The sequence below is a fragment of the Aegilops tauschii genome, chromosome 7, assembly GCF_002575655.3.
Source record: "Aegilops tauschii subsp. strangulata cultivar AL8/78 chromosome 7, Aet v6.0, whole genome shotgun sequence".
In the NCBI taxonomy this organism is placed as follows: Eukaryota; Viridiplantae; Streptophyta; class Magnoliopsida; order Poales; family Poaceae; genus Aegilops; species Aegilops tauschii.
The window spans coordinates 26,593,537-26,619,224 of NC_053041.3; the positions used below are offsets into that span (position 1 = coordinate 26,593,537).

The following is a 25,688-nucleotide window of genomic DNA, read 5'->3' on the forward strand; positions in this document are numbered from 1 at the left end:
TGCATAAATAGAAAACAGAACAAAAATAGAAATAAGACAGAGAGAGAAACCCACCTGGACCTTACCTGGCGCTCACCTGGCTGGCCCAGGTCCTGTGCAGCCCAGCCGGACGGCCCAGCCCACCTCCTCGTGTGTCGTCTTCCCCGCGTCTACTGGCACTGTGCGTGGCGCGCGCACAGCCGAGCGGGGGGCCACCTCCTGCTAGCCACGCAGCTGCTCCCCTAGACCTGCTCCGCCGCCCTGGACCGCCTCGACCCCTCTGCACCTCTCCCTCTCTCTCTGGACCCCTTCCCCCTCCCTCTGCTCTCTCCGCGCGGCACCATCGAACACACCCGCCGCCGCCGACGAGCACCACCGCAGCCACCGCGCAAGACTCGCCTCGTCATCCGGTCCTATAGCTCCGCCTCGACGCCGTGGAGCTTCACCCCAAAGCACATGACAGCGGGAGGCCTGCAACGTCGTCATCACCGCCGTCTTCAACCTCGGTTGCCGCCGTTCTTCATCGTCGATCCGTCGTCGTCAAGTCGCCCCCGAGCCCGACGACCAGCTCCTGCGACTCCCAGTGAGCACCTGCAACAAATGCCTCTCCTTCACGCATCGATTTCAAGCTCTAACTAGCCCCACCACCGAGCCCGAGAACTCATCACCACCGGCCATCTCACCGCCGCCATTGCAGCCACCAGAGCTTGCTTCTGAGCGCGTATTCGTGCTCAGAGCATCTCCAGAAAGCCGTAGCACTCGTCGGTTCGCCCCTCCATGCGCCGTAGCCTTGCCCCCGAGGTCGGCCAAACTCCGGCCGCCGCAGCCGTTGTCACCGCCGTCGCTCTGGTACGTCTGCGGCGATGTCGCTTGCACCTTTGGATGCGCACGACCTCCAGCTACGCGTGGATCCCTTTCGCACGTTGTTTGGCCGCCCATAGCTCAAATTCGAGCCGCGCCGCCGTCGTTTTGGTCACCGCCGGCCAGGCTCCGGCGACTGCCGACGTCGCCATCATTAACGCTAATGATGCCCTAACTAACCCCACTAGCTCACTGACACCTGGGCCCCACGCCCTAATTAACCTGGGTTTTATTTCTGTTTAGATTAAACTAACACCACGGGCCCCACAGGTCGGTTTGACCTGGCCACATCACCTGTTGACCAACCCCACACGTCAGCGTTGACTTGCCGACGTGGCTGTTGACCTTACCCCACCTGTCGGTGACCCAGACAGCACTGTGTGACTGACCAGTGGACCTCAGTGGTCAGGTTTGACCTAGTCAGCCGCAGTTGACTTGCTGACGTCACAGTGACGCACTGCCGACGCAATAAAGCATTTACTGGATTTATTCTTATATAGGAAATTGTAGAAAATGTTGCAAACTTCAAAAATTCATAGAAATTAATCTGTAACTCCAAATGAAAGGATTTATATATGAAAATTGATCAGAAAGATCCAATCTATCCATCTGTAATGGTTTCATGCATTTCAGAACATGTTAACCTTGCTGTTCAAGTGAAACAAGTTAATGCACCTTTATGACTTCATAAAGTGGGTTTGCATTTGAATCTTTGGTTCAAATGGACTCATTTCAATCTGTTCTAGCTTGCATTAGTCCAAAACACATTCATATTGCCATGTCATAGCATGCATCATATTATTGCATATCGTCATGTGTTGATTGTGTTCGATGTATCTTTCGTGGTAGGTTCTGCCTCCGAGGATACCCACGATTATCCGACTGAAGGGCAGTATCCTACTACCACTCCATCAGGCAAGCAAAACCCCCTTGTTCATTCCGATACAATCCCACTCTCTCGCTCCTGCTCTCTTTTACTGCATTAGGACAACAACGATTCAACTGTTACATGATGCGGTAATTGAACCCCTTTCCTCTGCATGACCTGTCATTGCCACAATAAATAGATGAAACCCACTAGCATGAGTAGGAGTTGTTTGAGCCCTGATGTGCCTACTCATTCATGCTTGTTTGTCATGCCTGCTACTGCTTAGAGTTGAGTCAGGTCTGATTCATCGGGGATGAATTGGTATGGTGATGAACATGTCCTACTGTGTGTGAGCTAAGTGTGTGAACACGATTTGGTAAAGGTAGCGGTGATAGGCCATGTAGGAGTACATGGTTGGTTGTCTCATTGAAACCGTCCTCAGGAACTGAGTTCTGTGTTTGTGATCCATGAACAGCTACTACCACACATTGGGATCCTTAATTGACTCTCTCGGCTTCTTAACCACCCTTGTCCTCTGTCCAGGAGTTGCAAGTAGTTTCTGGTGTTTGTAGTATGCTGGAGGCCGTGCGCAGCGCTGACCCGCGGGGTGGGCTGCGATGCGGTAGGCACGTGGCACGGTGTACCGGGCGCCCGTTTGGTGTCTCGGGAACCCTGCTCACATCGTTCGGGGTCGTATGTGGAAACTTTGGCCGGACTCCCTGCGGATGGAACCTGAATAGGCGATAAACCTGGACTAGAGACTTGAGTGTTCAGGTAGGCCGTGGCCGACACCCTCGCCAAGCTTCCGCTTGAAGGTTGCCGAGATACATGACGTGTACATGGCGGTAAGTGGCAAGAGCGTGTGTGAAGAAGTAGACCCCTGCAGGGTTAACATCATCTTTTTGAATAGCCGTGTCCGCGGTAAAGGACTTCTGGGTTGCCTGTACAGTTCATAGACAAGTGAAAGTGGATACTCTAAAATGCGCAAGATAAGCATGAGTGCTATGGATGGCATTCTCGTAGGGAGACGGGAGCGGATCCATAGTGGTGTATTGATATGGTGAATATGTGGACTCGTGTGTGCCACCTCAAAAGAGTTACTTGCAGTCGTAGTTTAGGATAGCCACCGAGTCAAAGTTGGCTTGCTGCAGTTAAACTCCACCACCCCCCTTTGTTGATACTAATGCATATGTAGTTAGTTCTGATGTAAGTCTTGCTGGGTACATTTGTACTCACGTTTGCCTATTCTATGTTTTTGTAGAGAGACGTCAGTCTCGCTAGTAGTTCCGCGTGGACTTCGACGTCTAGCTTGTTACCTCAGCTACGATCTTGTGCCCTCGGCAGGATCTTGTAGATAGTCAGGCTTCTCAGCCTTCTTCATTTGTAGTTGTCTGTACTCAGACAAGTTAAGCTTCTGCATGTGCTTGTTGTTTGTATGCTCTGTATGTTGGGGTCATGAGACCCATGTTTGTAATACATGGCTCCTCGGAGCCTAATGAATAAATACTTGAGTCGTAGAGTTATGTTGTGATGCCATGTTGTATTTACACATATCGAGCATATTGTGTGTATGATTGAAATGCTTGGTATGTGTGGGATCCGACAACCTAGTTGTTTATCCTTGGTAGCCTCTCTTATGGGGAAATGTAGTCTTGTGCTTCCATGAGCCATAGTAGTCCGCTACAGCCCGGTTCACCGGAGTCCTGCTAGCCCAGCACTACTGCTCCGGAACACTTGACTGGCCGGCATGTGATTCACTTCGTTCCTGTGTCTGTCCCTTCGGGGAAATGTCACGCGGTACATCCGGAGTCCTGCCTAGCCTGCTACAGCCCGGTACATCCGGAGTCCTGTTAGCCCAGTGCTACAGCCCGGATTTGCACGCTGCTGACCGACATGCTCGATGTTGATTCATGTATGCCTGTCCCCGTATGTTAGTGCCACTTTGGGTTCACGACTAGTCATGTCGGCCCGGGTTCTCTGTCATATGGATGCTAGCGACGCTATCATATACGTGAGCTAGAAGGCGCAAACGGTCCCAGGCCATGGTAAGGCGACACCCGTGGGAATACCGTGCGTGAGGCCGCAAAGTGATATGAGGTGTTACCGGCTAGATCGATGTGACTTGGAATCGGGGTCCTGACACACATCTCCAGTCAATAACCAACAGCGGAACCTGGATGCTCATATTGGTTCCTACATATTCTACGAAGATCTTTATCGGTCAAACCGCAATAACAACATATGTTATTCCCTTTGTCATCGGTATGTTACTTGCCCGAGATTCGATCATCGGTATCAGCATACCTAGTTCAATCTCGTTACTGGCAAGTCTCTTTACTCGTTCCGTAATGAATCATCCCGTAACTAACTCATTAGTCACATTGCTTGCAAGGTTTATAGTGATGTGCATTACCGAGAGGGCCCAGAGATACCTCTCCGATACTTGGAGTGACAAATCCTAATCTTGATCTATGCTAACCCAACAAACACCTTCGGAGACACCTGTAGAGCATCTTTGTAATCACCCAGTTATGTTGTGACGTTTGATAGAACACAAGGTGTTCCTCCGGTATTCGGGAGTTGCATAATCTCATAGTCAGAGGAATATGTATAAGTCATGAAGAAAGCAATAGCAATAAAACTTAACGATCATTATGCTAAGCTAACGGATGGGTCTTGTCCATCACATCATTCTCCTAATGATGTGATCCCGTTCATCAAATGAAAACACATGTCTATGGTTAGGAAACTTAACCATCTTTGATTAACGAGCTAGTCTAGTAGAGGCTTACTAGGGACACATTGTTTTGTCAATGTATCCACACATGTATCAAGTTTCCGGTTAATACAATTCTAGCATGAATCATAAATATTTATCATGATATAAGGAAATATAAAATAACAACTTTATTATTGCCTCTAGGGCATATTTCCTTCAACCTATTAACCTAGAGCCCAGTGCCAGTTTTTGCTTTTTCCATGTTTTAGAGTTTCGGAGAAAAGGAATACCAAACGGAGTCCAAACGGAATAAAACTTTCGCGATGATTTTTCTTGGACCAGAAGACATCCAGAGGACTTGGAGTGCAAGTCAGAGAAGCCATGAGGCGGCCACAAGGACGGAGGTCGCGCCCCCACCCTTGTGGGCCCCTCGTAACTCCACCGACCTAGTTTCTTTGCCTATATATTCTCATATATCCCAAAACCAACAGGGGGAGCCACGAAAACACTTTTCCACCGCCGCAGCCTTCTGTACCCGTGAGATCCCATCTAGGGGCCTTTTCCGGCGTCCTGCCGGAGGGGGATTCGATCACGGAGGGCTTATACATCAACACCATTGCCCTTTCGATGAAGCGTGAGTAGTTTACCACAGACCTACGGGTCCATAGCTAGTAGCTAGATGGCTTCTTCTCTCTCTTTGATTCTCAATATCATGTTCTCCTCGGTGTTCTTAGTGATCTATTCGATGTAATACTTTTTTGCGGTGTGTTTGCTGAGATCCGATGAATTGTGGATTTATGATCAGCTTATCTATGAATATTATTTGAGTCTTTTCTAAATTCTTATATGCATGATTTGATGCCTTTGTAATTTTCTTTGAACTATCGATTTGGTTTGGCCAACTAGATTGGTTTTTCTTACAATGGGAGAAGTGCTTAGCTTTGGATTCAATCTTGCGGTGTCCTTTCCCAGTGGCAGTAGGGGCAGCAAGGCACGTATTGTATTGTTGCCATCAAGGATAAAAGGATGGGGTTTTCATCATATTGCTTGAGTTAATTTCTCTACATCATGTCATCTTGCTTAATGCGTTACTCCGTTCTTTATGAACTTAATACTCTAGATGCATGCTGGATAGCGGTCGATATGTGGAGTAATAGTAGTAGATGCAGAATCGTTTCGGTCTACTTGACACGGACGTAATGCCTATGTTCATGATCATTGCCTTAGATGTCGTCATAACTATGCACTTTTCTATCAATTGCTCGGCAGTAATTTGTTCACCCACCGTAATATTTTCTATCTTGAGAGAAGCCTCTAGTGAAACCTATGGCCCCCGGGTCTATTTCCCATCATATAAGTTTCCGATCTACAATATTAGTTTCCAATTTACTCCCTTTGCAATCTTTTACTTTCCGATCTATAAACCAAAAATATTTATTTTACCGTTTATCTATCTCTATTAGATCTCACTTTTGCAAGTAACCGTGAAGGGATTTACAATCCCTTTATCATGTTGGGTGCAAGTTGTTTGATTGTTTGTGCACGTATTCAGTGACTTGTGCGTTGTCTCCTACTGGATTGATACCTTGGTTCTCAAACTGAGGGAAATACTTATCTCTACTTTGCTGCATCACCCTTTCCTCTTCAAGGGAAAAACCAACGCAAGCTCAAGAAGTAGCAGTTGTCACTCCTGGCGGTATCCAAACTGGCCCCACACATCAATACTAGTCTTTCATGCGTAGTTTGTCCTCACTCGTGGGCACCGGGACCCAACTTCCCAGTCGGTCACCCATCCTAAAATTACTCCAAGCTGAGCATGCTTAACGTTGGAGTTCTTTCTGAATGGGCTCCCGAAAAAGAAGGAAATCCTTATTGATATGAGTAGTCTATCAACCCTATTAAGCCAGGCTATCACATACATCCCCACTCAGATGAACCGACGTCCTCGTCGGGCCACATGAATGGTCCATCTTGACACATACGTCGATGCGTCTAGTCCGGCACATGTGCCATGCCGTGTGCCACGACGGGTCACAAATGTCATGCATAACATGACCGCGCACATGTTCGCAAACATCCGTGTACCCGCAAGGGTCAGCTTTGATACCAACTTATAACGCCCCGGACACACTCACCGGTGGTCGTTACTCTAGGCGGGATCTAGACTGGCCCCACACATCAATACTAGTCTTTCACTCATGCGCACCCAGGACCAACTTCTCGGTCGGTTACCCATCCTGAAATTACTCCAAGCTGAGCACGCTTAAGTTTGGAGTTCTTTCCTAATGGGCTCCCGGAAAATAAGGATTTCCTTATTAATATGAGTATTCTATCATCCCTATTAAGCCAGGCTATCACATTGATGAAATGCCTACAAGGTAAAAATAAAAACCTCGCATTTGTTGGTTTGTGATAGTGATTGTTGGTGGCCGCTAGTGATGGTTGGTAGTATTTGTTTTGTTATTGTAGTCCAGAGATGAAACGGTCGAATTCCTAATGTCCTTGGTGTCCTCGGACGCCGATGGACTTGATGAGCTCAACAACGACTTGTTTTGGGATCATTCGGAGGAGAACCATGACATGGAGCAAGATGTGACCGGGAAAAGAGGAGGAGGCCGAGGAATAGGAGGTTGTGGAGGTGACTGAAGCAAGCACGAAAGTGCCAAGGTGCCGCACCCAAAACTACAACCAAAAGAAGGATATTACTCTTTCTGATGCTTGGGGCACGATCTCCATGGATGCAATGATTGGAACGGATCAAATCAATACCATGTTTTGGGAGAGAATTACCAACCACTACAGCACCTCCGTGGATGTGCGATCAGCCATACGCAAGGTTCTCTTGGGCATCGTTGGAGCACCATTCATGACCAATGCAGCCGATGGTCCGGTTGCATCAACCAAGTGGATCAACCGAATGGTGTGCAAGTGGCGGAGTATGGCCCCTACATCCAAGAACTATTCAAGAATAGGAACACCAAGTTCGACCACAAGCCCTTCATCTTGCATCATTGCTACAAAGAGCTATGCAAGAACGAGAAGTGGACCCAAATAATCGTGGGGACCACTCCAAAGAGATCAAGGTTGAGCATATCCATTGAGGAGGATGATGAGGTTGATGAAGATGCTAACAATAGACCGGCAGGAAACAAGACTGGAGATGAAAGAATAAGAGAAATGCATTCGGTGGCACTTACAAAGAACTTGTGGCAATGATCTAGACCAAGAAGGTGTTGGCAGCCGAACGCAAAGAAGAGAAGATGGCGGGGTGGAATAAGCTCAAGGCGTTGGAGGATGATAAATGGAAGGCCAAGTTGGCGGCCAAAGAGAGAAAGTTGAAGGTGAAGGAGCATAGGCTTCCAATTGAGGAGGAGAGGATTCGTGATTCCAAGAAGGCCGAAGGACGTGCTATCATGTTCATGAATCCAAACACAATGGATGAAACCACAAGAAAGTATTGGGAGCTCACTCGTGGAGAGATCTTGGAAGCCTCTCTTCGTAATGTTGGTGGTGGCCGAGGGGGTGGTGGCGATGATGGTGGCGATGGTTGTGGCCGAGGGGGTGGTGGTGTTTGATGGTGGTGACCGAGAGGGCGGCGGTGTTGATGATGGTGGTGGCGATGTTGATGGTGGTGGCCTAGAGGATGGCGGTGGTGATGGTCACCGGGAGGATGGTGGAGTTGATTTCTTTGCCGATGACATCGTTTGAGTGGTGGTGGCCGAGGGTGTGGTGGTAAATGCCATTGGTTGGCTCGATCCACAACATATACATATACTATGTTTGTGGTAATTTTGGATCAAACATTGTGTTTCAAGTGCTGTCTTTTGGGTGAACTTTGCATGTTTTAATTTGAAAAACGCGATGATGAAAATTTATGTTATTACGGTTATGATATGCATCTTTTAATTGGCTCTCTGAGAAAAGTAAACATCTTTTATCGCCCCCGCGTCGCTCCTCTGTCCCCCGCGTCGCCCTCCTCCGGCAACATGGGGGACCCTAGCCACCGCCGGCCTCCCCTGCATTGCCGCCGCCGGAGGGCCGACCGGTGAAGCCGCGCGCGGAACCCATGAAGATGGCGGTGGGGCGTATCGAGCTCCTAGCACACTCCAGCGTCACCCTCCTCCACAGCGGCTGCTTGCTGGTCCGCGAGGCTGCGGATGCGCCCTGGCCATGCATGCGCCCGAATCCGGCCTCCCCTCATCGTCCTGGCCCCTTCGCGCGGCTCGGGCTTGCCGAGCCTCCCCCCGTTGCCGAGCTCAATCCATGGCGGTCGCAGGCGCCCCCGCCCCTAGCTGCGGCCCCCACCCCTGCCGGTCCAGCAGTGGATGCGTCGTGTCATGGATGCGATCATGGGCACCCATCCCTGCAGCCCCCTCCCACCGGCAGCGCGGTCCGGTCTGTTGTTGGTGCTATTGCTGGGCGTGGGACTTGCACCGGGTTGCGGGATGCGCGGGACCTGTCTCGTGGAGGCGCCCCTTCCCCTCCTCTGGCGGCATTTCCTCCTCCTCAAGTTAAGGTGATGGCTCTCGTGCGGCGATGACAAGGCTTCAATGGTAGTGGCAGGCGGTGGGCCCCCCATGATGGGTCCTGCTGGCGCTACTCCGACCCCGATAGCTTCGTCTTTACTCCACTAACTTTTAAGGGATCGGTTAGAGATGCCCTAAGTTGAGCTCTTGTAATAGAAATCAGGGTGTGCGAGTTCATTCATATCTACTCGTACTCGTCAAAGGAACTCAATCGCGGCATTCGAACCGAAATAAAAACTATAAAACAGGTGCCCCTCCGCCTCGGTGCATAGGGCGTGTGCGTAGTTCTAGATCATTGATTTGACTAACTAAAAATGTGTTATATTTCATCGATATCATATCATTTGATTGATATAAGAATGTAGTTTCTAAATAAAGTAATATCATCCGTGGTGCTTGAACTTGGCATGGATGTTCACTTTAGTGCATGAACTGGTTTTAAAACTTGATATGGACATACAAATACGGTGCTAATCTCATTTATAGCCAAAAAGTGTGCTGGTTTGGCACCGTATTTAGCTGACGTGGCATGGGTCCACTTCTAGCAACCAAACAAGATTTCAGTTAAATACCATGTGTCTATGACTACCGGGTCCTGCCTGTCAGTAGAGAGGGAAAATTGACCTGAAGCGTAGGAGCGACCTGGCTAACCACACAAACCAAAGTTTTATGTGGTTAAAACGCCCCTTACTCTTAATGTACTGTGAGGTAAAAGCCTTTTGTTTTATTAAAGAGTTGCACTCAGTGCGGCCCATTTAGCGCATGTTAATTTTTTTTAAAACTGTAAAATGCATGTAAGTCATAATCACAGTAATACAAATATATTTCAACTAGTCGTGTCGTATTAGTAATTATAAATGTTCTACATAAAATAAAAATAATAAATTCTTTAAAAATGTTCATGTATTTAAAAATATATTTATTCATTGTCGAAAAACATGCATATAATTTAAATAGTATATATTAATTATAATGATGTTTGTATAATATTAAATAATGCAAATATTTTTAAAAATTACAGTTCAAACATTTGAATAGTTATACGAACATTTTATAATTCATAAGTATGTTGTTAATTTTTTGTATAGTTAAAACTAATTCGTAATTCAAAATTTAAAATTTAGATATGAATATTCACTCGTGGATTATATTTACATTATTCATTATATAAAAATTATGAATGCTAACCATGAGTGAAATTATACACCATTGAATATGCATATATATTAGTTTATGTTGTTATCCATAAATTCAATATAACCAGGCATGTATAAAAATATTTTTATTCACTATATATTTATAAAAATTAATAATTTTTAAATGTAATCGGTGATTGTATATTTGAATTGATTTTAGTTACTAAACATTTTTAAACACTCATAGATTTTACTCAAAATAGCATTTTCTAGTAATACGTGCATACATTTATGTATTTATTTTGTGTGCACGTGAATATTTGTAACCCACAACATGGCATATGCCTGGTTTATAGATTTTTTTTAAATAATACATGTGTTTATTACGATTATAATCTACATACGTTTCACATTTCTCTTAAAAAATAATGTGTTCAAAATTAACAGATTTTTTTAAAGAAAAATGTGAAATTATAATGTACACATGTTACTACTCTGTAAATTATAATCACACTAATACACATGCTAGTACTCTGTAAATTATAATTTACTGATTTTTTCAAAAAAAATGCTAAATTGGCAGCACCGTCTGCAGCCCATTTAAGTAGCACAAGTCTTTTCCCTTACAATAAGTACGAGGTGCCAGGTTTGCCATGAAAACTCCCTTGGTTCAGTGGCCAACGGTGGTGGCCCGCAATATTCAAGTCGCATGGAACCCGGACAACTAAAATATTGTTTCGTGCTACAAGTGGACCTCATGCCACGTCAGTTTAGTGCCACATCAGCAAATTATACATCTATGAATGACTTATCACCATATTTGCACGTTTATGCCAAGTTTTAGAACCAGTTTGGTGTATTTTTCAAGTTCATGCACGAAAGTGAACATTCATGGCAAGTTTATGCACCACTGGTGACATTACCTCTTTCTAAATATATTTTTAATTACATATAATACATATCTAGCTAGTTAAATTGATGACCTAGAACTACGCGCAAGACAGAGGGAATATGTAAGGGTCACTTGTGCGCTTGGATGTTTGTTCGTTGGTGTTTTTGAAATGATTGGTTGTCTGGCAAACATATCATCCGCCCAAGCACCGGCCGAATGTACACTGACTCTATAACATATCACTGATTCACTCCAGCGACAAAAAAGTATTGCGACTCAACAGCAATGGTATATCAGTATCAAAACTTATTCAGAGCGCCAGAACAAAGTCGACAAACAGCAGGCTACCAAAGGGGACAGAGCAAACATCGGCGTCGAGAATATTCACGGGGGAACAGAATGAACATCCGCGTCAAGATTATTCATGGGGGCCAGAAGCAAAAGGTGCCATTGGCAGGAAGAGAAAGTTTTGTTCTAAACCACAGAGATACATCGTTTCATGTCTAGTTCACATGTTGACACGTCGAAAGTGAGCCGTGCTCTGCACTAGTTCTTGCCCATCATGGCTCTGTCCTGCTGCCTTAGCCTCTCGCCTTCGCGAGAAAGATAGCCCTGGAATTTCTCCTGCCAAAATGAAAGCAAGAATGATTACACCTCAGCCACCGGTTAGCAACTGCTCACAAGTTCTGAACAGTCGTAGCAATGCTAACATAAGTAAAGGAGCAAAAGAAATCATGTGCGTACAAGTAATCAAACTATCACAGTATATATATATGTGTGATCATCACGAGGATGCACTTTATAGACTACACATTGCAATTTCCCATACATTAATCGCGCTGAAATACCTTTGAAAAGGATCACTTGAGATAGCATATAAAAAGAAGTTACTTCAGTACAATTCACATCTCAGTATTCACTAGGCTTGGTTCTATGGGGCATATCCCAAGGAGAGGTGACTACATCAGCATTAGGTTGGTCCCAAGGGAATATGACTAAGATTTATTGCTTAGGGTAAAAACAATAAGATTAAAAATGAAATATACATAGGCATACAAGGAAGAGGTAGATAAAATAACTTCCAGCTGCTAAGAAACTGGATCTTGTTTTTATTGTTTAAAGAAGAACATTATAAGACGTCAGAAAACGCAATTTTGCATCCAGCAGCATAATGAACTATAGAAATCCCAAAAGGTCAATAGTAAAGAACTAGAAATTAACATAATCGGTACAGACAGCGACCAAAATAATGGCATAACTAGGAACCAAAAACTTAACAAATTACATATAGCAAAGATATATGTGCCATTTTAAAAGACAGCATCTAGAATATAGAGTATTAAGATGCCTAGTCCAATGTGAGTACACAAGTCATCAGTATTTCAACCAAAATACACCAACACTGAACTTCAAAAGTATATATCTTAACGAATTATTTCTTTTACAAACAGGTAAAGCAACCCATTATACAGTAGTGGGTGACATAACAGAAACTCTGCAGTCTTAAACAGCTATACTGACAAATGGGCAATGCAATCCATTAAGCAGGAAACAGTAGACATAACACAAACTCCACTCTCTCAAAACATCTATACAAAGAGGAACCTATTATGGCAAAGAACACATAGCAACTTTGCCATCATAAGGCATGTTTAGCTTTTCAACGCTGTTAACTACTAACCAAAAAAAGTCAACAGTAAAGAGATGGAACATAATATTATCAATACAGACAGCTACCAAAATAATGCCATAACTACTAACCAAAAAAGTACCAAATTGCAGATAGCCAAGATATGCGTGCCATTTCACAAGACAAACATCTACAATATAGAGTATTAAAATGCCTGATCCAATATGAGCACACATGTCCTCGATATTTCAACCAAAATAGACCATCAGCAAACTTCAAAAGTATAATTGTTAACGAAGAAATTGTTACGAACGGGAAAAACGACACATTCCACCGTAGTAATGCGAGATATAACAGAAAATCTGCAGTCTTCTTAAACAGCTATACTGATGAATGGGCAAAGTAGTCCATTATGCAGGAGAAGGTAGATAACAGAAACTCTGCAGTTTTCTTAAACAGCTATACTGATGAATGGGCAAAGCAGTCCATTATGCAGGAGAAGGTAGACATAATAGAAACTCTGCAGTCTTCTTAAAACAGCTATAGTGATGAATGGGCAAAGCAGTCCATTATGCAGGAGAAGGTAGACATAACATAAACTCTGTAGTCCTCTTAAACAGCTATACTGAGGAATGGGCAAAGCAGTCCATTATGAAGGAGAGGCTGACATAACAGAAACTCTGCAGTCTTCTTAAACAGCTATAGTGACGAATGGGCAAAGCAATCCATTATGCAGGAAAAGGTAGACATAACAGAAACTGTGCATTCTTCTTAAACAGCTATACGGACAAATGGGCAAAGCAGTCCATTATGCAGGAAAAGTTAGGCATAACAGAAACTCCACACTCTCAAACATCTATACAAAGAGGAGCCTATTCTGCCAAAGATCAAATAGCAACTTTGTCATCATAAGGCATGTTTAGGTTTCAACTCTGTTACTACAGGAAATCTACTATAATTACCCACTTGGCCACTCCCATCACGATTCAGTTCCATATACTAGTACTGCAATCTGCAAATTACGTGGCTATACACCTAACAGTATATCAAAACAGGGCACATAGTTGAGCTGCAACTCTTGCTGTCATTAACGTTAATGATAGCAAAAGGTAAATCTGCCTTCCCCTTCGCATATTACACAAATCAAGACCCTGTAAGTTACAGCATTTGCCTCGTATGTTGCGCAGCCCCCAGGTATGTGGTATCCCAAAACTCTGTTTATGGAAAGCACCAAAGCATAAATAAATAAAAGATCCCTTTGCTTGAGTACCACAATGATTGCGGCTATGTAATGCACCATACCGTCTGTTCTGACATAGAATTTATGATTTTTACATCCTAACTTTGGTGTTGCTCTATACAAATTGGCAAGCCTCGGACAACATTGATTGATGATGCAGAGGCTCTTTATTCTAACTTTGATTGATGATGCAGAGGCTCCTTATCACTCCTCGGACAACTAACAATGATTCATCTACATAATGGATTGCAGATCCGCAGCACAGCGCGCGCAGCAAACGGATCTAACCTGATCTAACGGGGCGGACGCGCGGACCAAGCGGCCAACCGGCCAAAACGACCGCGGCCGTCGGGCGGAGGGGAATCGGCGACGGGGTTTCGGGAGGGAAGGGGGAGGGCGCGGCGCGGTGGTTGGTTACCTTGCCGCCGAAGAGGAAGATCCCGGCGAGGCCGGCGGCGCCGACGCTGCCCCAGATGACGACCGTGGAGGAGAGCAGGGACCAGTTGCGGTAGATCATCCTCGCGAGCGAGCGCCTGTCGATCGCTTCTTCCGCGGCGGATTGGATTGGGGGAGATCGAGACAGAGAGACCGCAGCAGGCAGGTTTGGGGAAGGGGAAAGCAAAAAAAGGAGGTATGGGCTACGCTAGGGCCAAGAGGAGCGTGCGTCTGTGCTGATATAAGCTCCACGGCCCGGCCCAACATGAAGGGGCTCGTTGCTTAACCTTTTTCTCCAATATGGCCCAGCATCTCTTCCAACTCACTTAGTAGTTTAAGAGAGTATTTCTCAACAAAAAAAGTAGTTTAAGAGAGTGCCTCAAAAAAAAAAGTTTAAGAGAGCAAGTAATTAACGAGTGAAGCCTCGCAACGATCAGCGCCACTTGGCTAAGACGATGAACTCCCACATCTCCTCGTAGAAGAAGATGGCTAAGAGGAGGAAGGTGATGGCAAAGTCCACCGTCGTGAAGAAGGCCGACGGCGAGGAGATGGACTTGATTAGGAGGCACATGGTGGTGTTGACGACGCCGGACTTTATGGCGAAGTTGTCCCTCGTGATGCTGGAGAAGGCGAAGCCCGCATCGTCGAAGCCGCAGAGCACGACAGTCATAAGGCACAAACCGAGGACCACCACGGGAAGCAGGAAGTAGTTGGCGAGTAAGAAGAAAGGGCTCGCGAGGACGACGGGGATGACGGAGTGGTAGTACTCGCACAGGAAGTTCACCTCGTCGTTTTTATTGTTTGAAACAACTACCAAAATATAATTCATAAACTTTCCCACACATTTCTGTCATATATCAAGCCATTTTAGGAGCATCGTTTAGGACTCATTTCAATATTATTATAATGTTCTGACATCTTGGAAATAATGAAAAACAAATTAAAATCACTTTGAGTTCTTTTAGATTTTTAGATTTAAAAGTTACTTCGAAATCATTGATATTATTATTTTACATGGGAGTCAGGTGATTTAAATCATAAAAATTTCGTCCAGATCCGCCGTGGTTTAGGTCATACAAATATGATGATCGGGGCAGTTCTTGTGCTTATAGCGCTAGTTCCTGTGGTACAAGGGTACAAGCGTGTTCCTTATTGGTTCGGCCCATATAACTTTTGGCTTGCCCAGTTTGGGGATGCTACTAAAAGCTTGTTTCCCTAATTTTTATTTTTATTTCAAATTCATCAACATTTTTAAAACCCAGGATCTGTTTTTAAATTCTGTAAACTTTTTCAAATACATGTTGTTTTTCAAAAATTAATGTGAACCAGTCCACCGCCAAACGAGCGAACGAAGCGGGGTTGACCGACCAAGCGAGCAGCTTGCATGTTAGGCCGGCCCATGAGAGTGGGGCGCAAAGGGCGCCGGTTCGGAGCTCTCGATGATTTTATGTAAAAAATATTCTGGCCAACATAGCAATAGGAAGATTGTGAACAGCTCATTGACAATATTAATACAAATGAAATGTTCTCAATCCGCTTAGAAATAAACAATTTAATGAAAACAGAAAAACGCAAGCAACCAACCAATATGAAGCCACATAGGCCAAAACGCACACGCAGCAAAGATATCCATACTACTTTTCGGGGCGGGTTATTCCGGTGTGGGTGGTCAAGGCCCAAAGCACGGTGATGAACTCGCCGCCCTGCACCAGCACACTCTCGTGCCCCATCACGCGCTCCTCATCGCCCGACGGCGCGAGGTACACGAGGAGCTCCGTCCACAGGTCGGCAAGCAGCTTCCACGTCTGCTCCCGCTGGGTGTCGTCGTCCCTCGTAGGTTCCTCCCTCAGCATATTCCCCAACTTCGTGCCATTGTGGACCACCTTGCCGTCCTCCCAGGCCGCAGTAGCCTCCCTGTTGGGGGCCGCCATGACCTTGTCGACCCTCGAGCGCCAACACAAGAGGTAGTAGGGGGCGCATTTGAGAGTGCCCTTGAGCTCCTCCTTGGCGGCCTCGAAGACGCGCTCTGACTTTTCCTGGTTGTCCGGGAGTAGTTCGGGGTGGAAGGCCACCAGGTAGGCGCAGTACTTGGACAGCCTCGTCGCCACCATGTGGTACTGGGAAGCCTTGCTCTGCTTTCCCTTGTCAGGAGAGTACTTGGCCTCCATGATGGTGGTAGCGACGTGCCAGGTGAGGATGACCTCCGCGAGGCTATCGCTCCGACACGCCGGCAAGAGGTCTTCTCTGTTCACAAGAACAGAGCTTCCATTGTTGAGATCAGTGCCATCATGGATGTGCTTCACAAGCGATTCCATGATGGCGTATTTGGCGCCTTTTGGCACGGGTGCCGTCTCGAGCACCAGAGAGAACATGGATGGCAGGCCGAGGACGAGCGGCCACCGGAGGTTCAGCAGTGAGAACTGCTTGAAGCCAAGGATGGGCTGGCTCATCTTTTTCCGCAACCATATGATGCGGTGGACAGAGCTCCTGAACATCTTGCTATCACGCCACCATCGCTTTGTCACGTAGTTGTGGACCAGTGACACCATGAACCAGTTTGAGAGGAGGAAGACGATGAATTCCCACATCTCCTCGTAGAAGAAGATGGCTAAGAGGAGGAAGGTGATGGCAAAGTCCACCGTCGTGAAGAAGGCCGACGGCGAGGAGATGGACTTGATTAGGAGGCACATGGTGGTGTTGACGACGCCGGACTTTATGGCGAAGTTGTCCGTCGTGATGCTGGAGAAGGCGAAGCCCGCATCACCGAAGCCGCAGAGCACGACAGTCATAAGGCACAAACCGAGGACCACCACGGGAAGCAGGACGTAGTTGGCGAGTAAGAAGAAAGGGCTCGCGAGGACGACGGGGATGACGGAGTGGTAGTACTCGCACAGGAAGTTCACCTCGTCGTTCATCATCTGGAATAGCTCCGCCGCTGCCTTCTCTGACCTGTCATGGTAGATGCCATCGAAGAGTAGGTCACGACACTCGCGAGTCTCTTCCTTGGTCACCGGCGGCAGGTGCTCAAACCTCCTCCGTAGCAGCTTGAAGAGCGCAAAGGAGAGGCACAACCTCCTGAGCCGCAGCCGTAGGTCTTGCTCGAGGTTGGAATAGGCATGATCCCAGATTTTTCCAACAGTGAGGACGGTGTCGTTGGGGGAGATATCCTTCAGCTTGTAGCCATCAGCAGTTGGTTCTATAACCAGGTCTTCTTCACCCATGACGATGAACCTGCAGCTCTTCAACATGGCCTCGCCGCCACCACCTTGGTTATTTCTGGCAGTCGCCCGGTGCTCAACGTCCTCAACGTCGAGGACATGGGTCGACGGCGAATGGTGCTGATGGGGCTCTTGCTGATCCTGATGATGGAATATAATGTGAAGGGCGGCCGTTAAAGAGCATGTGTTTGTCAACTTTTTTGCTTATTGATTAGACTATCTACAGTGGGGGTAATATAAGTGGCAACATCACATGTATCTAGGTAAAATAGATGATTTGGCAAGTAATCAATAAAGAAAAAAAGACATGTGGTAACATACCTAGTTACTCATAGTATGAGTAACACATTACATACCAAGACAAATTGAGTCTACAACCTAATAAATAAAAGTGTTGTATGACACTACACATATATATGTTACTCTCCACTATAGAGGTAGTAACATAGACTAATAACATCTGTATGTTACCAGTCTAATTTACTCCCCATTGTCCCCATTGTAGCTAGTCTCAGAGGACAGGATTTTTCTGTTCTAGCCAGTCCTACATGCACGCCATGTGTGCACGTACTATGCATATTATGTGAACCATGTACATCATATCACCTTCTCCCTATGACGTGTGAGACAGCTAACGAGGTGGCACCATAGCAAAGTGACTAGTGGGTCTGTTTTGTAGTCAAATGGTGGTATGAGATCTTTTGAACCAACCTACAACAGAGTTACATCGTATCCAACCACGATTTTTAGTGTTATTATATTGTTTGTACCAATTATATATCTTTTGAACCAAATATTGGATTGAAAACCCGTTTGAGTATTAGTATTCACAAAATTTATATCATCGAAACAAGATTAATTTTGAACACTTTAAATTTTTTTATGTAACCATATTAAAACTTATATGAAACTATTACATGTGTGTTTCATCGTATATTCACATGTTCCATGGCTTCACTACTTTCCTATTCCGGATTTTCGTACTATTTCATTCAGTTTGCATTTCTATTTTTGGAGCTTACAAATAAGTTTCATATCCATTTGCTAAATTATCTTTCAAGGTTGGGCAGGGCACTAAAAGTGTTCTCTTCATATATTTTCTATATGATACCATTTTTATATCATCACAATTTTACATGTTTTCACTATTTATTCATACATTCCCTTTTGCATGTTTTCGTTATTGTTTCATTCGACATTCAATTTGCTATACGTTTTATTATGTTTTGCATGTTTTCAGTATTGGTTCACTCCGGTTTCGTTGTCGTATCATCTCACATCTCATATAAATTTCATTATGGTACTAAATTTAAATTTATACTTGTTTAGTACATGTTAACGTTTGATCTTGTTCAAAAGATTTAAATGTCATGAACACTAATCTGCAAACTGATTCTAAATCGGATCATGGCTTCTATACATTGGGTGGTTCCAACTTTTTCTATATAGTTGAATTCCATATAGTACTCCTATGCAACATGCGTATTTGCTCACATAGTGGCTAGAATTTAATTTCGCCATCTATTAGCCCATGCATGCAGTTAAATACCTGTGGTTGTGGTCGACCTTGCTGCAGTATTTGTGACATGTAGGAGGTGATGAGACGCGTGTTCTTGCCATGTGCGTAGGATCGCTTGCCGACCTCGGTGAAGGCGATCCTCTGCACCACCTTGGTGGCGCAGAGCACCCAAAAGATGCCGAACACGGCCTTGCGGCCGACTCTCTTGAGGTTGAAGAAGACGAGGCTGCCGAGCCAGACGACGCGGCCGGCACGCTGGATGGTGCCGGAGTAGCCGCGCATGCGGATCTCGTCCACCTTCTTGCGGAGGAGCTCCACGAGGAGCATCCAGAGGAGGATCAAGCCGGCCTGCAGCGAGAGGTCTGGCTCCTCGCGGCGGGCAGCGCCGGCGGCGGCGGCCACCTTGCCGGCGTTCTTGGCCTCGGAGAAGAGGTAGGACATGACGGGGAGGAAGAGGGAGAGCAAGGAGGAGAGGAAGAGGCGGACCTTGGGGTCGAGGATGGCGCTGACGTCGGAGAAGCGGCTGAAGAGGTTGAGGTTGAAGAAGATGCCGGCGAGGGCAAACATGATGACGGAGGCGGCCACCATGGACGACTCATTGCTCGTGTCGGTGTAAGAGTCTGTGACGTTGCGCACGTACTTGTCGACGCTGGCGGACGTGTCGGCGTCGCAGAAGCGATGCAAGAGATAGTCGCCGGTAGAGTTGGGCGCGAAGCTTATCATCGCGTTCTATCCTACGTGCATATAGCCATATACTAGCGTGGAAGAAAGCTACGTGCATGCTACCCCATGTTTTTGTAGTTGGCTTGCGCGATGTAAAAGCTCGTGACGTTGAATGCACGCGAGAATACTTCTGATGGGCATCGCGTGCTCGAATGGCAAGGTTTTGATTCGCTTGATCGATTGAAAGCTAGATCAGCTACGTAACGTGCATGACATCGTTGCCAGCCGTTGCTCCTGAACCATAGCAATAGCATACTTGTTTTTTGTTTTTCGCATGGTAACACTTCTTTTTTTTTTCTCCCCGGAAGGCGAGTCGGCGGCGGCTCTCTCAAGATGTAATAAGGTTTTCCTCGTCTAGCCCCTGTGACGGTGGCATGTCTTGCGTTGTCGGAGGGCATGTCGAGGTGTGTTTGCAGCGGATCCCACAAGATTTGGTCGGCGTTTGTCCTCGGTGGATCTACTTGGATCTGGCTTTAGTTCGTCTGCGTTGATATGTCTACAAGTTGGATACTTTGAACCTACACTTCTCTTCATCGGCGATGGTTATTACTCTGGTGTGTGCTCGTTCTATGGGGGCTAGCACGATGATTTCTTACTATATACTACAAGAAAGTATGTCCGGCTCCGGCAAGGGAGTGGCGATGACGGGGGCGCGTCTTCGGCTCGCTCTAGTGTTTGTAGTTGTCGCTAGGTCGTCTACCGACCTGGATGTAATTTTTGTTATTTCTGATGTTATTTATACAACCATGATAATTGATGAATAAATTAAAAAAATTCTCACAAAATAAAACACTTCTTCTTTCTCTTTAAGATGGACTCGATGATGGAAATGCGAGAGTGGCTATGAATAAATCGACATAGAAATAACATGCTGACGTTCCATGCATCAAGAAGGTCATCCGAGCGAACTATCATTCCCCCAGTCGGGTAGGAATGGATGAACGTTTCCATTTGATCTAAAAACCACTCCCCGCAAACACTCCAGAATTCCCATGCAAAAATAGATAAATTTATCGTGCTGTTGTATAAGGACTTGTATGTTCTTACGTAAAAATTGCCACGTTATATAAAAAGATTGTCAGAAAATCGTCATGCTACAACAAAGTAATTGCCATGTGTTTTCAGGTATTTGTCACGATTGTAGCATGGAGTGGAGAATTGCTAGCCTTAGAAATGGTGAAAATTGCCATGCTCAGGAATTGCAGTGCTGGCTGAAAATAATTGCCATGCTATATCAATGGAATAAGGTGAAATTCCCATGCTCTAAAAATAGAAATCGTCATCCCAAATGCATTCGCTCATATTGCCATCCTGAGCGAATAGTTTAGTGTAGTCAACTCGCAGATCACTCAGAGGGGTGCATGGGAGCTAACGCTTTAGGATTCGCGCGCAGGATCCGTCGTGCCTGAAGGCGTTCCATCGGAATGATTACAAATCTGACGTTAGATCATTAGCATCTAGGATATTTAATAGGGTCTGAATGTGCACCAAATATTCTGCTCCGTCCTTGGATCCACCTTGCGGCGCGTGGTAGTAGAAGGAAAAAATTACCCTGGAGGCACGCCTGGGGTTTCGATTACCCGAAGACCTTCTCCGGAGTTTCATCACGAATCTCACCTACGTCCACCAGCTATACCTAGTATCCTCTTGGGCCGATCAAGGGGTTAGCCTGTTTACTCTCCAGGTCTTGGAGATCGGCGTTTGGTTCGGGGCGGTGGGGCACGGCTCTGCTAAGGTTTTTGTGGCGACCATGGCAAGTGAAGAATCGGGATCAAGTGATCGTAGCAGGGTTTCGGGAGGGATGAGAGGGAACAAGGCTCCTATCGATGATCTCCTGAAGCACTTGGAACTTCAAGAGGAGGAAGAGGATGATGTAAACTTCGATGAGAAATTCCCTGATCTAGCACTAGAGGCTGACTTCATGGCAATTTGTTGTGTGCGCACTACGCGGCCATACTTGCGGGAATCGTCCTACAATACGATGAGAATGGCATGGTGCCTAGCACAGGATGTTCACTTCAAGCCGGTGGGGGAAAGTCTGTTTTGTTCTCACCGTGAATCGCTTGGGCGACCAGAAGCGGGTAAGGGAGCAGGGACCATGGATCTTCGGGGATAATGGCATGTCATTGCACCATATGGTTGTTTCACAAAGCTTTACGATGTCGTCCTTGATAAAATCTCGTTCTGGATACATATTCAGAATTTACGTCCTAGATATAGGAGCAATGAGGTGATGGAATCCCTCTGTAAGAGAGTGACTAAGGTACTGTTGGTAAACTTGAATCCAAGGGGAGATGGTAAACCTGTCAGGATTAGAGTTAGACTAGATGTTAACAAACCCTTGACTAGATTCATGGCGATTACGAAAGATAAGAAGAGAGTATTCTATCAAGTGTTCTACGAGAAAATCCCTAAGTTTTGCTATGTATGTGGCTTGCTGGGACACACTTTTCTGGAACATGGCAATGGGAAACACGAGGAAGAAGACATGGGTCGGGGTGCATGGCTGTTGGCGCTCATGATTACCCCTCCCTACACAAGAGGCAGCCTGACTCCTGGATGTAGGGGTGTCGTTGGGGTGGGGGGGGGGGGTTGGAGGTCGGTCTGATGCAAATTAGGAGTGGACACAGAAGAATTTGGCATCGGAGGGGGAACTGGAAGACAAAGCTAGCAACACCTAAAAAGATCCCCCTCTTGAGGACCCGGACAAGCTCCTGACCGGTAGGAAAAGGATGAATCTGCAACCCCCAACATGAGTGATGCCGTAGATGGGTGCTAGCTACTGATGATACAACGGGAAAGGACTTGGTGCTCTCCATAAAAGAGAAAACTTCACCTATGGTGGCTGGAGCGGATGTGGAGGATGCTGATGCATCTTCGTAGGACTTGATGAGTGGATTTTATGCATACTTTTTAGAGTATATTATAGTGCCAAAATCCTTCATATCTTATTCATCTTGCACTTATTCAGGTCTCCAATGCAGACAATTTATTTTTATTTTTATTTAGTTTTATTAGTTTTCCGTTGTTTTGTGGTCTTTGTAGGTGTGTTGACATGTTCATGGCCTTGGGACATCAAAAGAATCAAGCTAGGGGTCAAACCAGAGAAGTTCCAGGCACCTGATCAAGGCCCTCTGGAGAATTTGATGATTTCACATTTAACAAAGTGTCCAAAATGAAGATCCAAGGCCAAAAACACATTTGGAATTTCGCTAGCAATCTAACGAGCCCAAGTATATCAAAATCGGAGTTGGTATAAAGAAATGGCGAGCAAAATACAAAGCAGCTCCAAAGTCTAGAGAGAAAGACGGCCTTCCATGCCACCGGAGCCGCCCGTTTGAGCGGTCATTTGAGCTCCAGACAACCACGAAAATTGGGCAGAACTTCCCAAATTTTGCGCCGATTTCGTCCCGGTTTTTCCCTATGAGATCCTTGATGACAAAGGCTTGTTTAGGATGTGGATTGGGCTCCCCTTGAGCCCTTGGATGAAAGGGAGGAGGCTAGATTAACGGGGGAGACCCGAGGTGGACTGCTATATCAAGACCTTGAACCCTAACCGCCAGCTCATTCAATCTTCATCTTCCACAAGTTTCATCTACAACCACCACACCTCCATTGCAGCAAACTCCACCATAGAGAAGGACCAAGACAAGGAAGGGAGAAGGGAGGAGGCGCCTCCCACGTCCGGCGCAAGCCGGAGGGCCGGTGCCCTCTTCATCGCCGTTGCCATGCCTCCCTCCATCTCCAACTCCGTGTTGGATTGTAAGTTGTCCCTCATCTCTATGTACTCCATCACCATGTTTGAGTAATTCATTAGTTCTTGGGGGAATAAGATGAACTCTACTATATGCTAGTACCGATTGTCTTGCGCGATGTGATATCCTCTTTGCATGTTTATGTTAGCAGTCTTCTTGACGTTGGGTAAAGTCGACCATCCAATGTATGGCAATTTTGGATGGAAGGTTATTACTATTGGTGAACCATTTGGTTTGGTGAGGTGGGTGAGTGACAGGCCCCACCTCCCTTTATAGTGGAATCGTTGCAGCAGGGGGTAAAATGGAGACCACTTTGGCTGCGTCCACGGGGACGTTTTTCCCCTTGATCACCGTTTGACATATGTGATACGTGGCTGCCGCATGTATGCACGTATCTGTACCGACTCCGCCCACAAAGAGAAACATGTAAGGCATAGTATTAGTAGAACGAACGTGTAGTGATGATTCCGAATACCTTGAGAATGCCCTTAGTACTCAAGCGCCGCTCCTTTATTTTTCCCGCTGTTTTATTTATGTCTTTACATCGGCATAGTTCATTAGTTAAAATCACCCTTCTTATCATTTCCGCTAGCAACCGAATAGACTATTTCCAGATAACACTCTGGGTGTGACGACATAGCTGCGGGGTTGGTAGTTATTAGTGCAACCACCGCTCCCTGTGTGATCGACATACTTTACTTATCGCGAATTGCAATAGCCCTGTGCCCTTGCAGGTCATCAAGCTTTTCTGGTGCCGTTGCCGTGGAGTAAAAGCGCTCAGTTATTACCTTCCTGCTCACACTTAGTTTATTTTGTTAGGTTATTTATCTTTTAGTTTTCCCTTAAATCAAAAAGAAAAAATATCGCTAAACATGTCATCTAAGATGTCTGTCCAGGAACACATGGAACTTGCGATGAAGGAAAAGAGATACAAGAGTCTACCATTTTTGGCTACCGATGAAGCAAAATTGAAGGAATGGATTGAACTAGTTGAAAAAAAATCACGTCCCTTATACACCATTCATATCCAACATCATGTGAAGATTGTGGATCCAAAGAGCACCTACGATATATCAATGTAGGTAGAATATTGATCCCGCATTACCAAGATATAATATTCTTAGTAAATCCAATGCTAGTGTGGGGGTCTTGCAATTTGTGCTTCTTGCGGGTGCTGATGAGGTTTTACATTATATATTGGATTTGGAGATAAGAGATGCTATGCTTGATACAATTTATATTGAGTTGCAACCTATCCATACATTTTGCCTAGATAATTTATGTGATAATGCATTTGTTGTCAATGAGGAAGAGCGGATTGCATCCGTTCCGGATATAGAAAAACTCTTGCAGCAACCATAGAAGGATGAAGAGGAGGATGCAACCAATGAAGAGATAACAACCCCCTTTGATGAATGGCTACAAGAAGTGGCAAGAGATCATGAATTGAACATTTATGAAACTAACTGGCAGCAAGATAAAGGGGATCACAAAGAACCAATGAACTTGGATGAACAAGTGAGCTCATAGGAAGAATCTAGCAAGGAAGAGGAGCACGAACGTTTTTACCGCCTTCTCACAACTACTAATTTTGATAGTGATTTCTTGCAATTATTTGAAGTGCTCACGGATGAACGTATGGCTACTATGAATATGAGGCTATGAATAGATTTGTTGGATGCATGTGCATTTATGTTATGTTCCTCATACCCAGTTTCTTGCAGGAATTGTAACAATAAGGACCACCTGGAATTCCAGTGTGCAGATTCTCCCGACAAGGTCATGGGATATTACAACAGTGGTTGTGAGAGTGAATACGGTGATGAAACATTGCTATATGCTTTATGCAAAGCTGTAGGGATGTTTCCTAAAGAAATTAAACAGGTTCAAGCCAATGAAGAGAGTGTCATACTTACTGAGATGTATCGTGCGGTGACCATCCTATTTAATTATTGTGGTGGTAAGTATGTGTAGCAACCAGACCTCAGACGGTCAAGTCTCTGTGCATCAGTGTCATCCCTGGATCAGTAATGCTGACACACACATTACTCGAAGGATTTATAATAGAGTAGCAATCACACACTTATTACGTCGAATGTCTCAAAAGAGAACTTAATACAATAAATATGGCTTAAGGCCATCTAAAAACGATAACAGCGGAAGACTTGGAAGATAAGTGAGTCCATC

The 25,688-nt window shown here is 45.5% G+C and overlaps 2 protein-coding genes and 1 pseudogene across 2 annotated transcripts; 1 reads left to right on the forward strand and 2 right to left on the reverse strand.

Moving 5' to 3' along the window:
- Positions 1-756: 756 nt before the first annotated feature.
- On the forward strand, positions 757-11,384 carry LOC141026688 (uncharacterized; annotated as a pseudogene).
- On the reverse strand, positions 11,273-14,500 carry LOC109766931 (succinate dehydrogenase subunit 8A, mitochondrial). Its single transcript, XM_020325683.3, has 2 exons — positions 14,270-14,500; positions 11,273-11,605 (listed from the first exon to the last, which is right to left on the reverse strand). The coding sequence occupies exons 1-2, from the start codon at positions 14,366-14,368 to the stop codon at positions 11,528-11,530; spliced, it is 177 nt and encodes a 58-aa protein (XP_020181272.1). The 5' UTR covers positions 14,369-14,500; the 3' UTR covers positions 11,273-11,527.
- Positions 14,501-15,765: 1,265 nt separating this feature from the next.
- LOC109766932 (uncharacterized) lies at positions 15,766-19,781 on the reverse strand. The gene is made up of 2 exons (XM_020325684.4): positions 19,054-19,781; positions 15,766-17,645 (listed from the first exon to the last, which is right to left on the reverse strand). The coding sequence occupies exons 1-2, from the start codon at positions 19,744-19,746 to the stop codon at positions 15,921-15,923; spliced, it is 2,418 nt and encodes an 805-aa protein (XP_020181273.1). The 5' UTR covers positions 19,747-19,781; the 3' UTR covers positions 15,766-15,920.
- Between the last annotated feature and the right edge of the window lie 5,907 nt (positions 19,782-25,688).

Bases quoted from the DNA above. Each gene is read 5' to 3' on its own strand.
- LOC109766932 (XM_020325684.4), bottom strand. From the start codon at position 19,746: ATGATAAGCTTCGCGCCCAACTCTACCGGCGACTATCTCTTGCATCGC. The intron at 17,646-19,053 runs GTATTTAACTGC...TTCCATCATCAG, and splicing joins AAGGTCGACCACAACCACAG to GATCAGCAAGAGCCCCATCA.
- LOC109766931 (XM_020325683.3), bottom strand. From the start codon at position 14,368: ATGATCTACCGCAACTGGTCCCTGCTCTCCTCCACGGTCGTCATCTGG. The intron at 11,606-14,269 runs GTAACCAACCAC...TCATTTTGGCAG, and splicing joins TCTTCCTCTTCGGCGGCAAG to GAGAAATTCCAGGGCTATCT.